Raw genomic sequence first — 12216 nt, 5'->3', positions numbered from 1 at the left:
TATACAATTTAAAGAGCAATCACAGCCACCAGAGTTTTCCTTTATATACATGCTACAGGGAGGAAGCATTTCCCCTGAAAGCAAACGTGTTTTTTTGGATTCTCTCTGCGCTGGTCCACTTCAAAGGTATATAAATTCTAAATTCTACCTCCAATGTCAGAGGTAATGTGTCTCCGAATACCAGTTGGTGGGAATCACAGGTGGGAAAGTGGGTCCTGGTTGCTGATTTCCCACAGGCGTCTGGTTGGGAGTAGGAAGCCCCCCAAAAAGATGGGCCATGGGCTCTTCTTTCAGCAGGCTCTTCTTAAGTCTGCATGTTCTTATGAGGTCTGATCTGGCCCTGTGTGTGGAGCTGCCCCTGTCTCTGTCACCCACACAGGGACAACCCAGGGCCTGCACACATACAATCCTATGCAGCATCGGCCTAAATAGGTCCATTGATCCTCCATAAGAGATCAACCCCACACAGAGTTGTATACATATAGGCTCCAGAGGTGGCCAATCCCCTTGTGGATAGCAGAAATTAAACCTGGCGCACTTACTTCCGAGTATTCATGTATAGGATTGCGCTATAACTTACTGTACTCCTAAATCATGTGGCCCAACAGCTAAGTGGTAGTTGGCCAGGAGCAGTAAAATACAAGTGGCTATCCCCAGAAGAAATGATTTTAATCAATGAAGACCAGTGTATGCCTAAGCCCATATAAAACCCCAGGGGAACAAAGTGATCTTTCATCCCCAAACCAGTACATGTTCTGTGAATATTAAGGAATAGAGGTTAAGCATGAGTATGCAATAATTGGGAAGAGAAACTCAGAATTCCGGTCCTACTCCTTCCTCTAGTACTCAACAATTCCCCGCCCATTTAGTTAAAACAAACCCAGAGAGTAACAAATGTTCAACTGTCCCACCAGGAAAAGAAATCCAGCAACAATATAAAATGGGTCCGTTGTTACAAACTTGCTCTCCTATAAGCCTCTGGCAATGCTCCTCTAGTTTACCCAGCCAAAAGAAATTGTTGCAATTGTAACCTTCTGTGGCAAGATGAGAGGCTGCCCCCTGGTGCCCTGCACTAAGAACAGCAGCCAGTGCCACTCCCTGAGTGTCCCAAAGTAGGCAGGTGACACTGCCATTGCAAAAGTGGTACATTGCAAAGCTGGAAAACAGCAACTTGGAGATCTCACTGTGGGTGGAGACTGCACAGCCTAAAGGTCCAAAGTTTGCATCATGTATTCTTAAACTGAGGTCCTCAGAACTAGGAAGTAAATCTTGCTGAGGTGATTCACTCACCTATCAAAATAAGCTCTGCTCTCTTTACTCACTAAATCCTCCTCTGACTCCACCTCTTCACCCAATGCTATTCCTGCCTCCAGCATCTCTCATCCTTCTCTTTTATGATGCACATTCATGCAAGATATAAGATTTTTGCAAGGAGCTGGCTGCTCCCTCTCTCTCAGAGGCTTGTTGTGAAAAGGCTGCACTCACTTCCAGAACAAGACCTAATTGCCCAGCACTTGCTGAAAGTCTAATGACCAAGAGGTAGTCAACATGGTGTCCATCAGATGTTGTTGGACTGCAACCCCCATCACTCCTCAACATTGGCCAAGCTGACCACAGCTGACGAGAGCGCTAGTCCCAAAAACATCTGGAAGGCAGCACATTGGGTCCCCCTGGTTGAGAAAGCAAATGCATTCAGACCTACCACCACTACCCTCCAAATCCGTATAGTCACAACATCCTGGCCCCAGAAGTGGCTGAATTGCCTGTTCCAAGATCTATAATGTCAGACGCACCAAGGAGCTTCCATTCACCCTTTGCCCAGCTATATTGGACTCTGAACTCCAGCAATGTATTGACTGGAAAAGTTCAGCCCCAAAGCCCTGCCTTGTACAGAACAACTGATCTAAAATTAAAACACACCCACACACCACCACATGCATTTTCCCTCCTCCCAAGACATTGACGGTGCCATCGTGCGCATGTTTCCTCCAAAGATTTTTGCAAGGAGCAAAAATCTATGTTCAGTGACGTTTGTCCCAAGGTAAGTATCCCAAGTATGGCACCATTTGAAAAGATGGCCACCTTCTGATAAGTTTGACTGCTGCTAAGGATAGAGAGGGAATTGACTGCAAAATTATCCCCTCTTAATTCCCTAACTAAGGTTTGCCAGCGGCATGATCTCTGGAAGACTCAAACACTGGTTACTAGTTTGGTGTCTTGCTTCTGTGTCTGAATAATACAACCTGGGTCAAAGGCTTGCCAAGGGGAAAGATGCATAGGTGCCCAGTGATAACAAAACAAAACAAAAACGCCAAACCTTCCACAGAAACCGTGGCAAATTCCTTTGTACTTCTTAAAAGGGTTGCTGAGAATTTGGGGGGGGGGGCATTAATTTTATTTTTGATTAATTAAAATTAAAATGCAAGCATCCTGGAAACTGTAAAATAAGCTGCAGACAATATGTTTTATAGGGTTTGGTAAAAGTCAGGATTTCACGCTGTCTGTGCTCCAAAACAAAACAATATTTTCCTTAGTTGGGGCAATTTTAATTGGGGGGGGGGGACACAAGCTGGGATACATTTAAGCTAAGGCCAGGTTAAATCTGTTCGTTAACTGTTCAAACTGTATTTTCCATTCCTTCCTTTTAATATGTGTGTTTGATCCCCCACAGTTTATACCCATTTTCCAGAAGGTGGCAGCATTAATGAGGCCTCCCCACCCCACCCCCGCCCAGCAGCCCAGCAAATGGATCCACCTCCACAACCTGCCATCCTTCTCCCATAAAGTATCCGCACCCACCATGCCAATTAGGGGAGCAGAAGGAAGACAAGCCACTTACCCTCACTCTGTTGCTTTTCCCCATCTCCCAGGGCAGGAGCAGCCTGCGAGAACTGTGAAAACAATAGAAAATTCATCAAAACACAAAAACGCTGTTAACCTGTCTCCAGAAAGAACGCTTCTAATCAAGAGAACCAAATTGCTTCCCAGGACTCTACAGCAAGGCAAAAGCAAGACACCATTTTAAACAATCATGGCTCCCCCTGCAAAGAATCCTGGGAAGTGTAGTTTTTTATGGGTGCTGAGCATTGTGAGGAGAGCCCTATTCCTCTCACAGAGCCACAGTTCCCAGTGATCTTTAGGAAGAGGGACTGATAGTTAAACCACACTGGGAACTGTAACTCTGCAAGGGGAACAGGGGTCTTATAAGAACCCTCAGCGCCCTTGACAAACTACATTTCCCAGGATTCTTGGAGGGAGGCCATGATACTACTGTTAGGATAAAGTGCAGATGAGGCCTGCCATAATTTGTGGCGTTATTAGAAAAATGTTGATGGCAAACAGTGGCAAGTCTGCAATTCTTCTCTGCACTGGGAAATGAGGCATCCTCAAAGGAACGTGTCTGAATTATCCTCAAAGGAACGTGTCTGAATTATCAACTGAAACACTTCTGGGGTATGTCAGGGCTGTGTGGAATTATTTCTTTCTTTTCATTTGTGGGGTGTATTTCTCCAGTTTCCACACTGAAACACCCACAGAGAATCTTCTCTTTCCCTCAGACGGGAAGGAAAGTGGGCTTCAAATGCCACCCATCAGGGCAAGGGGGAAGGGCAGGGGGGAAGGAAGGTCCAAGAGAGCCATGTTTCACAGGCCCTGTCCATGAAAGGAAGGGAGCTTGGGAAGAAAGATCTCACAGAAAGCTCTTCTGTGCAGGGGTAAGCAAGAAAAGAACAAAAGAATGAACTGAATAATTATTAAACTATAACAACACAACAAGATGGAAGAAGTAAAATACTGAGATCACACATGGGTGAAGGGGAGTGGGGGGCCATGTGGGAATCTATAATATTATTTATAATATAAATTTTCTAACTGTGCTGTATTTACATATAGCAAAAGGAAGCCTAGAGTAATTATGTATATTTTAATTTAGGTAATCTATGTACTGTAATAGGCTTATGTTAGAATACGAATATGGATTTTGAATTTGATGCTTGTACTTTGTTTCTTTTTGGTTTTGAAATAAAGAAGAAGAAGAAGGGGGGAAGAGAAAGAAAGTTCTTCTCCCTGTCACTTTAACAGGCAACAGAAGTGCAACTAGCTGCTCTCAAAAAGGCATTTCAGATTATTAAGGTCGAAACACAAGAGAGCAAAGCTGAACTGGGGAGCGGGGTGGCTGAGGAGAAAGAAAACAACATTGGTGACCTTCTAGCGCTGACATGACAAATATGCCACGAGATTTGTACACGTCCCTGTTCCATGGAAAGCCAGTAGAAGGTATTTCGAAAGGGGGCCTGCCTGTTACAAAGCACTCCAGGAGCAGAGCGCAAAAGGGAGCTGGCAGAGCCATTAAAGGGTCCACAATTAAAAAAAAGAATATTCCCCTTCCTAGTTTTGTAACAGGATGGGCATGACGTGATGCGAGGCAAATTTGGAGCAGAAGTGTCCTTCAGGTTGGAGACTCTACCTGTGCTACATCTGCACATGAGTGGTGGCTCCTAGCTAGTCTCAGGGCCAAGCGTGTGGTGTGGTGGACCAGGACCTGGGAGATAGGGCTATAATCACCATAAAGCTCTCTGGGCCAGTCACTTTCTCTCAGCCTAACCTACTTCACAGGTATGTTGTGAATATAAAATATAAAATGGAGGGAGAACATTCATGCTGCCTAGAGCTGCCTGGAACAAAAGAGGAATATAAATATAATACAGTGGGACACAGGTTGCGCTTCAAATCCCTGCAAGGTCGGCGGTTCAAATCCCTGCAACGGGGTGAGCTCCCTTGCTCAGTCCCAGCTCCTGCCAACCTAGCAGTTCAAAAGCACGTCAAAGTGCAAGTAGATAAATAGGTACCGGTGCAGCCGGGAAGGTAAACAGCATTTTGTTGGCTGCTCTGGTGCACCAGAAGTGGCTTTGTCATGCTGGACACATGACCTGGAAGCTGTACTCCGGCTCCCTCGGCAATAATGTGAGATGAGCGCCGCAAACCCAGAGTCGGTCACGACTGGACCTAATGGTCAGGGGTCCCTTTACCTTTACCTTTTACCTCGGTTTAAGTACACAATTGGTTCCGGAAGTCTGTACGTAAACTGAAGCGTACTTAACCTGAAGTGAACTTTCCCATTGAAAGTAATGGAAAGTGGATTAATCTGTTCCAGACGGGTCCGCGGAGTACTTAAACTGAAAGTACTCAAACAGAAGTGTACTTAAACCGAGGTATGACTGTAAATAAATAGTCTTAAATGCAGTATCACAAAATGTTGGCTTGTTTCCCCACAAGTCTTTGAAATTAGATGTCCCTTTAAAATTGGATAAGTGATAGTCCTCACCATCCTTGCAAGTACTTCCATCTTTTTTCTCAACCACTCCATTGCAAACAAGCACCTATCTCACATCTAACCTGCCCAAGATATGCTCTATAGTTCTTGTTATCAGAGAACTGTTTAAATGGCATTCTTCAAAACCAGCTCCTTTCTCCAGTGCTCAAATAGTAAAACCCTTAGGAAATCACTATTAACAGTCCTGGTTTTCCAGCTAAGCCATTCTTTTCACTGGTGTCTATGTGTTTTGGGGTGAACGTGTGGCGTATACATACAAGCAACACACAATTTGGAGGTTGCACGTTTAGTCAACAAATTAATTTCTATAGCTGCATGAATGGAAATTTAGCCAGAACAGTGAAGAAGGATGGCACAGGTAGACAGCAGGTGGCCATATCTATATGCAAGCAGTTTACACATTTATTTTAGAGAGTAATGGAGGTTTAAAATTGAGGAAGGGGGAAAAGTATTCACATATATTTCCCCAATCAGTTTGCATTTGCTACTGATATGCCTCCAAGTCTCTCAGTTTCTGTCCCAAAACTTCAAGGAATTTGCGTGATGCTTAGTTTCAAATCTCTGAGTTACTCAGCCAAGGTCGATAATCCAGTTTCAGTGAGGAGAGAAGACCATCAGCCATTCCATTAGTGTCAACAGTCCTGACCTGCAGATAATGGATAAGAACTCACAAAGGTGGCTGCAGGAGAAGTGAGAGGAAAGCAGCAGAAGATGCCAGGCCTGTGCTCTTGAGCAGCTCAGCTGCTGAACTCACATTTACATCCATGGAATCTAAGCAGCCTAAACTGTGTGCTGGCCAAGTGGACAGAACCACCTGTTCTTAGACAGAAAGAAAACTCACAACTGGCTGGCTTTCTTAGCAAAGAGAGCTTGGTAGTTGACAGGCTACAGTGCTAAGAACAGAGGAAGATTTCTATTAAAAAACAGGGAGCAGTTTCTATCCCAGTGTGAAGGTGATGACAACAGGTATAAACGATATGGGAGGAAGAGGCCACACCTGAACCCCAGTAACCAACCAAGGCCAGCAGGCAGCTGGAATATACTCAAAGAAAAGTTGCATCCAAGGCCTCAGATGCACAGCCTGCAAGGAGATGGCAAGCTGCCACAGCTGTCAGGCAGGTGTCCACCCACCTCGCCGGCCCCGCGTATTGCACGTAGCCCTTATGAGCAAGCATCAAGTGGCAAGCTGTCCTGGGACTCCTCCAGTTTATGATGGAATACCACACCTGCAGCAAACGTGATCGCATGCACCTGTTCCCGCATGAGTAGGCAAGAATACAATGCAGGCCAAACACATTCAGGGCCCTAGTGAAAGAGCAAAATGCCTCAGCTTGCCATCCTTTATTTCCTCTTATTCTTCTTTGGGAGATTCTGAATCAGCCACAAGCTGCTCATTACTTTTTTAGCTAAAGTTGCCTTTGAGGTACTTTGTGTTGTTTTTCAAAGTCCTGCTAATTTCACTTGAAATAGCACTCTCCCTCTCTTGCTCTCGCTCTCTATCTTCAATGCTCAAAACAAAACAAAAATACATTTAGGAATGGGACTGCCAACTAAACCATTGATGTGGAACCTGTGGCTTGCCATGTGTTGTTGGACTCCGAATCCCATCAGCCCCAACCAGCAAGCCAATAGACAAAGGTGATGGGAGCTGTAATCCGGCAACATGTGGAGAGATACAGGCTCACCATGCCTGGGCTACACTACTGTGTACAAAACTTTGCTCTGCTAAAACCTCTAGTTTCGGAGCTGGCTGAAAGGCCACTAGAAATCATTCCAGACAGTAAATGGAGATTTACTCTGGGTTGTTGTTGTTGTTTTTAAGTATGTGTTAAGACGAGACTGAAAACTGCTGATTAACAGAGATCAGATGTATTACATCGAGGTATTCTCCCGAAAGGGATTGCCATCTATCTCCATTGCTCCTGTAACGACACACTGTTGTTAACCATCATGTACAATATTTTCACAGCATTGCTCATGCCGTTTGCCTTGGGATCGAGACAGTCTCTTGGAGCTATTTATACAGCAGTGTCACCTTGAGTCTATATCAGAAACATGAAGGTGCTTTGCTTCCCTACACTGCTGAATTATGTTCTCTGCCGTTGCAACTGGGCAATCCTCACCTAACCAAAGCAGCGGTGCTTAGGCGGAGGGCAATTTGTCCCCATTTCCACGGGACTTTTCTCCATCGCAGGGAAGACTAGACTAAAGTGGGGCGGGATCCTTCCGAGGGACAAAAGGGCCTAGTGCCCTTCTGAAGGTCAGGCTGCTTCCACCCATCTCCTTTGCTGGCTGGGGGTTTTGCTCATTGTTTCTATATGATGGCTATCTTTCCATCTCACTTCAGAGTTTCCCATAAGACAGATTCTGCCTCAGAGCAAAGATAGAGCAAACTGGGTACTAGGGAAAATGCAGGTCATCAAGAAAGACTCTCTTCTTGAAACCACTACCTCCTGCTTTTACAACAAGGTGCCCAGTTCCAGTTTGAACCAAGGAAAAGGTTAATCCAATAAATCACACACACACACACACACACACACACACACACACACTTTTTACTCCTTCACACCACAACTACCCCTTTCCCTCCTCCCCCTCCCCCTAATCTCTGCAGCCTCATTAAAAGAGCTTTGTAACTGTTTAGGACTGGAACAAACAATCCGGCTACTTTGGAAGGCCCCCTGGGACAGGAGTTAAAACCCTTTCCATCTCAGGCGCTAAAAAGTCTTCTCAGAGGTTTCTACTTAAGGAGGAGCTTTGCTCTGCAAAATCTCTCTCCTTCTACCCCCCCCCCCATTATGCATACAAGGGGAGAGAGGTCAGTAATCCAGGCAAGCAGCAATCTCTGAAATGGCACATTAAGAGGAGAAAGAGAGGCTTGAACTTCAGAAAAGACAGGAATATTATCAGAGGAGCACTGGAAGGGGGGGGGAATCTGCCTTTCGCTGAGAATACTTGTTGATCCTGGTGGGAGGTGACCCACTCTGTTCCTTTTGAGCTTAACACAAGGAGTTGGGAGGAAAGCCCTGTCCCCAGTGTGGCCTGATCAACAGCAAGAGGCTAGTGGCTGCAGGATCATTAGCAGTCTAGTCACACGCTCTTGTCCCCTCCCCCCTCTCCTCCTCCTCCCTCCGCGTTTGATCTTTGCCTGATCCCACTGGAAACACATCCTGGGAAGGAGCTCCAAGGCATGTTCACTACACCTAACTTAACATCAAACTGCACTAAGTAAGGTGATGGTGGAACGAGAACTGCAAGATGCCAGTTAAGTAAAAGCCAGGACAGAATAGAACTGTCCAAGGTCTTGGATGGAGTCTAGATCCAAATGGTCTTTGAACTAGGACAAGAAAATCAACAGGAACATGAAGTACCCAAAGTCGTAACTTGACAAGTTTGGAGCAAGTCATCTAACCCTCTTCCCACCATATCCTGACCTGCAATTTCAGAACTGGCTAATTGTTGGGGTAGACAAGGAGGTGGGGAATGGCCACTGACTGCACCAATATATGTCTATCTATATGTATCTCCTGTGGATGGAAACCAACACCTGTGGTACCTCTGCCAGGTCACTGACTTGCAGGTTCCCTAGCCTCACTTCACAGCCTCCGTCTGTGATTAGTAAATGTATCTTTCCCTTGACCAAAGGAGCCTTATCACAGCCTGGCACCTCCCCTTTTGTGCTCACTTAAAAGCAGCTGCACAGAACTCCGATTCTCCTCCCAACCACCACTTCTCCCTCAACACATCCAGCGGTAGGAAGGTGTGTGTAGTCAGAACTGCAGGAAGTTGATAAATATAAATTTATCAGTTTCCCTTTCCCAGCAGAGACACAGCTTGCCAACAACGTGAGCTTCGGCTAGCACTCCTATTACTCTCCTTTACTATAGTTCCATACAATCTACCCAAGAGACTGCAGTCTTCACAGCCAAGCATCCCGTCACCACACCCCCCGTGGAAGAAAAGGCATCTCTGGTTCTCCCTAATTATCTCAATCTATCTACACTCAACTTTTCATTCACCTCTTTCACGTCACCTACAGGACCTCATATTTAAACAATGCCATTTTAAGAGCGCTTTCCAAAGCGAGCACAGCCATATCACACTGCCTTGCTGCAAGGCTCCCCAAAGAAATTGGAACCACCGTTTCCCCATCAGGCACAGCCTAATCTGCTGGTGTCACTTGAAGACAAGTGGCAGGCCAACAGGTTAGCAAGAAAAGCATGTGGACCCTCCCCATCCCCTGCAACAGGACATCTGAAATGGCTCCTAACTGAGGTCTTACATTTGGTGCTAAATTAAACAAATGCAGATTCATTTCCCTATGACACACTGATTCTCACATGTTGTTGCAGGGGTGGTCTGTGCCCACACTGACCTCTAGAATTTCTCAAGACCAACAGCAGAATAAAACTTTACGTACTAATTATGGCATGAATCTCTAGGCAACAGCACACATGAGCCACCTCAACAGGAAAATCTGTCTAAACTCTGATACCCAACTCTAGACTCTCTCTTTTTTAAACAAGGAGAGTTCAAACAAAAGTACATTGAAAGAGCAGGAAAAATGCCCTTTATAGTATATATTAGGAGGAATTGGGCGGACTTCTACAATCAGAAGTACCAATAAACTAATAGAGGGAAAGAGTTATGAGGGCAGGAGAACAAACTTCCTACTTATGGTAGCTCAGCAGAGCCGTTTATTTTGAAAATCAATCTGGAAGAAATACAAGGATCCATTTTGTGGTCTTTGATCTCTATTTGCTTTTCCAAGCCAGGAATTTTGAACTCCGGTCAGCAAACCTGCCTCTACCTAAAGCAAACAGGCCGGAACAGCCACCCCCCCTCCCCATTTTGCAATGTCAGGAAGGAGAGAGCGTGTGTGTGTGCTGATGCAAGAAGTCAGCGCGCTCAGCTGCCTCCCCGCTCGGCGATCGATGACGACGCAGAGCCTGTGTCGTCTTCACGCCTGGTTTTCCAACTCCTGCTCAACTCCGCAGACAGACAGAAGGCAGGGCAGCCCAGCAGGAACCGTCTGGGCAACGTGCAAGGAAGAGGAGGTCAGACCTCTCCTCCTGAGTCCTGGGGAATCCGATTCCGCGCCTCCCTTCTTGCCACAGGCCCCGCGCGCCCTGTTCGCGCGAACGCCAACAGGAAAAACCTACACGCCTCGACCCTGCCTCGCTCCCGGCCTTTTGTTGGCAGCCGCAAGCGGCGCAGACACCGCGTGTCCGCACCAGCGCGCCAGGGCAAGCCGAAGGCGGCTTGGCGCCGAGGAGCACCGAGGCACCTGGATCTGCCCTCCATTTGCGCCAAGGCAGCTTCCGACACGCACGCGCGCGCGGATTTCTTTCTGGTCCGGCTGACTACCCCCTGAACCCCCGCGACGCGCCCTCGCCGCCAACCAAGCGTGCAGCGAGCAGGCCACGCGGGGGAAGGAGGAAGGCTTCCCCGCCGCCCCGGATCCGCCCGCCCGCCCCCTGCTTTACCTTGGCGTTCTGGAAATAGAGCAGCGCGGCCAACCCCCAGTGCATCCAAGCGAGCAGAAAGTTCATGATTCCTGGCGCGAGGCAAAGAGGAGCCGGAGTAGCTGGTCGGAGCCGCGCTGGCTCGCTCTCTTTAACTCCTCTTCTTCCTTTTCCTGGGGCCGCTCGGATCAAGGAAAGCGCAGGGGTGGGTTGTGGGGGGGAGGGGGGAGACTTCAGTCTCTGGTTTCACCCGTCCATAAGCCCGGCTCCCTAGGCGCCCGAGACGCAGATTTCCCCTCCGCACACCTCTCGCTCTCTTTTCGGCTTGCAGAAAGGCTCTCGGGGCTTCCTCGGTTCGGATTCGGAGCCTCTCCGCAGGAATCCCACCAGATTCGTCAGAAGGTTCTGAATTGTAACAGATTTCCAGCCGCCCACTCACTCACTCTCTCTCTCCAACCCTCGGTGGCAAGACACCACACGCGAGCGAGCGTGCACTGCACAGGCAGACAGACACACAACAGACACACACACCAAAAAAAGAGAGGGGGAAGCGAACAAAGTTTGCGCGAAGTTTCAATGCATTTTCTCTCCCCCAGGTCTCTCTCGAGCGCACGCGTGGGCTCGGATCCTGCAGCCGCTGTCGCGGGAGTCGCTGCTGCCAAGCAGAAGTGGTTGGGTGGTTTGTTTCGTGCTGGGTTTGGGGGGGTTTCTCTCTCTCGTTTTAGCACCACCTTCGGGGGCCGGGATCGCTCAGCCCAGTTCGATTCGGGACTCCTCTGCTAGGCGTGAAGAAGAGGAGCAGAAAATGCCCCCCTCTTTCTTTCCACTTAACCAAAAATAATAAAAAATAAAAAATCCAAGTTGCTTAGCGAGGAAAGCGAAACCTCTAAGCCGATCGTGGTGGTGGAATAAATTAATAGGCGAATAGAAAAAAGGAATAGCAGATCCTAAATGCGTAGGATATATGGAAGATCGCTCTTCCTAGCCCGAATCTTTTCTTTCCCGTTCTTCTGTCTTTCTTGCCTTCCTTCCTCTTTTATTTCTTCCCTTTCCTTTCCCGAGGGAGCCTGCACTTTTCTCTCTCTGTGAGTCCGTGGCTCCCTTTCTCTCTCGATTGTCAGGCAGCAGCAGCAGCAGCGACGCTCTGACTGGCTGGCGCGCTCGGTGAGCTTTGCCTCTCGCGACTCTGCTCGGAAAGAGACTCTTTTTCAGGCTCCGTAGTCCCTCCCTCGCCCTCCTCCGCGCTCCTCCCTCCTCCCCCCCACTCCCTCCCTACTTATGACACTCCTTTCTTGTCACCTGGAATTAAAAAAGACCCTCCTCTTTACCACCGCCCGCCTCCCTCCACTGCACACGCAGATTCTTCAGCACAGTGAAGGTTGAGCCGAGAATCCGCGAGCATTGTGACATGGAAAGGCT

General features: G+C 47.6%; 1 protein-coding gene across 4 annotated transcripts in view; it reads right to left on the bottom strand.

The window, feature by feature from the left end:
• VEGFA (vascular endothelial growth factor A) overlaps positions 1 to 11982 on the bottom strand; it is a 30997-nt gene extending 19015 nt beyond the window's left edge. For all 4 annotated transcript variants that reach the window (XM_035108188.2, XM_060272923.1, XM_035108190.2 and 1 more), the window contains exons 1-2: positions 10819 to 11982; positions 2840 to 2891 (exon numbers count right to left, since the gene is read on the bottom strand). In XM_035108188.2, the coding sequence (XP_034964079.1) occupies positions 2840 to 2891; positions 10819 to 10884 (118 nt within the window). In that variant the 5' untranslated portion in view covers positions 10885 to 11982. The remainder of the gene's footprint in view (positions 1 to 2839; positions 2892 to 10818) is intronic.
• Positions 11983 to 12216: the final 234 nt, after the last annotated feature.

This window comes from Zootoca vivipara, chromosome 3 (genome assembly GCF_963506605.1).
Source record: "Zootoca vivipara chromosome 3, rZooViv1.1, whole genome shotgun sequence".
Taxonomy (NCBI): Eukaryota; Metazoa; Chordata; class Lepidosauria; order Squamata; family Lacertidae; genus Zootoca; species Zootoca vivipara.
The sequence above is the reverse complement of the archived record's forward strand: the minus strand, read 5'-3'. Positions and strand labels throughout refer to the sequence as shown.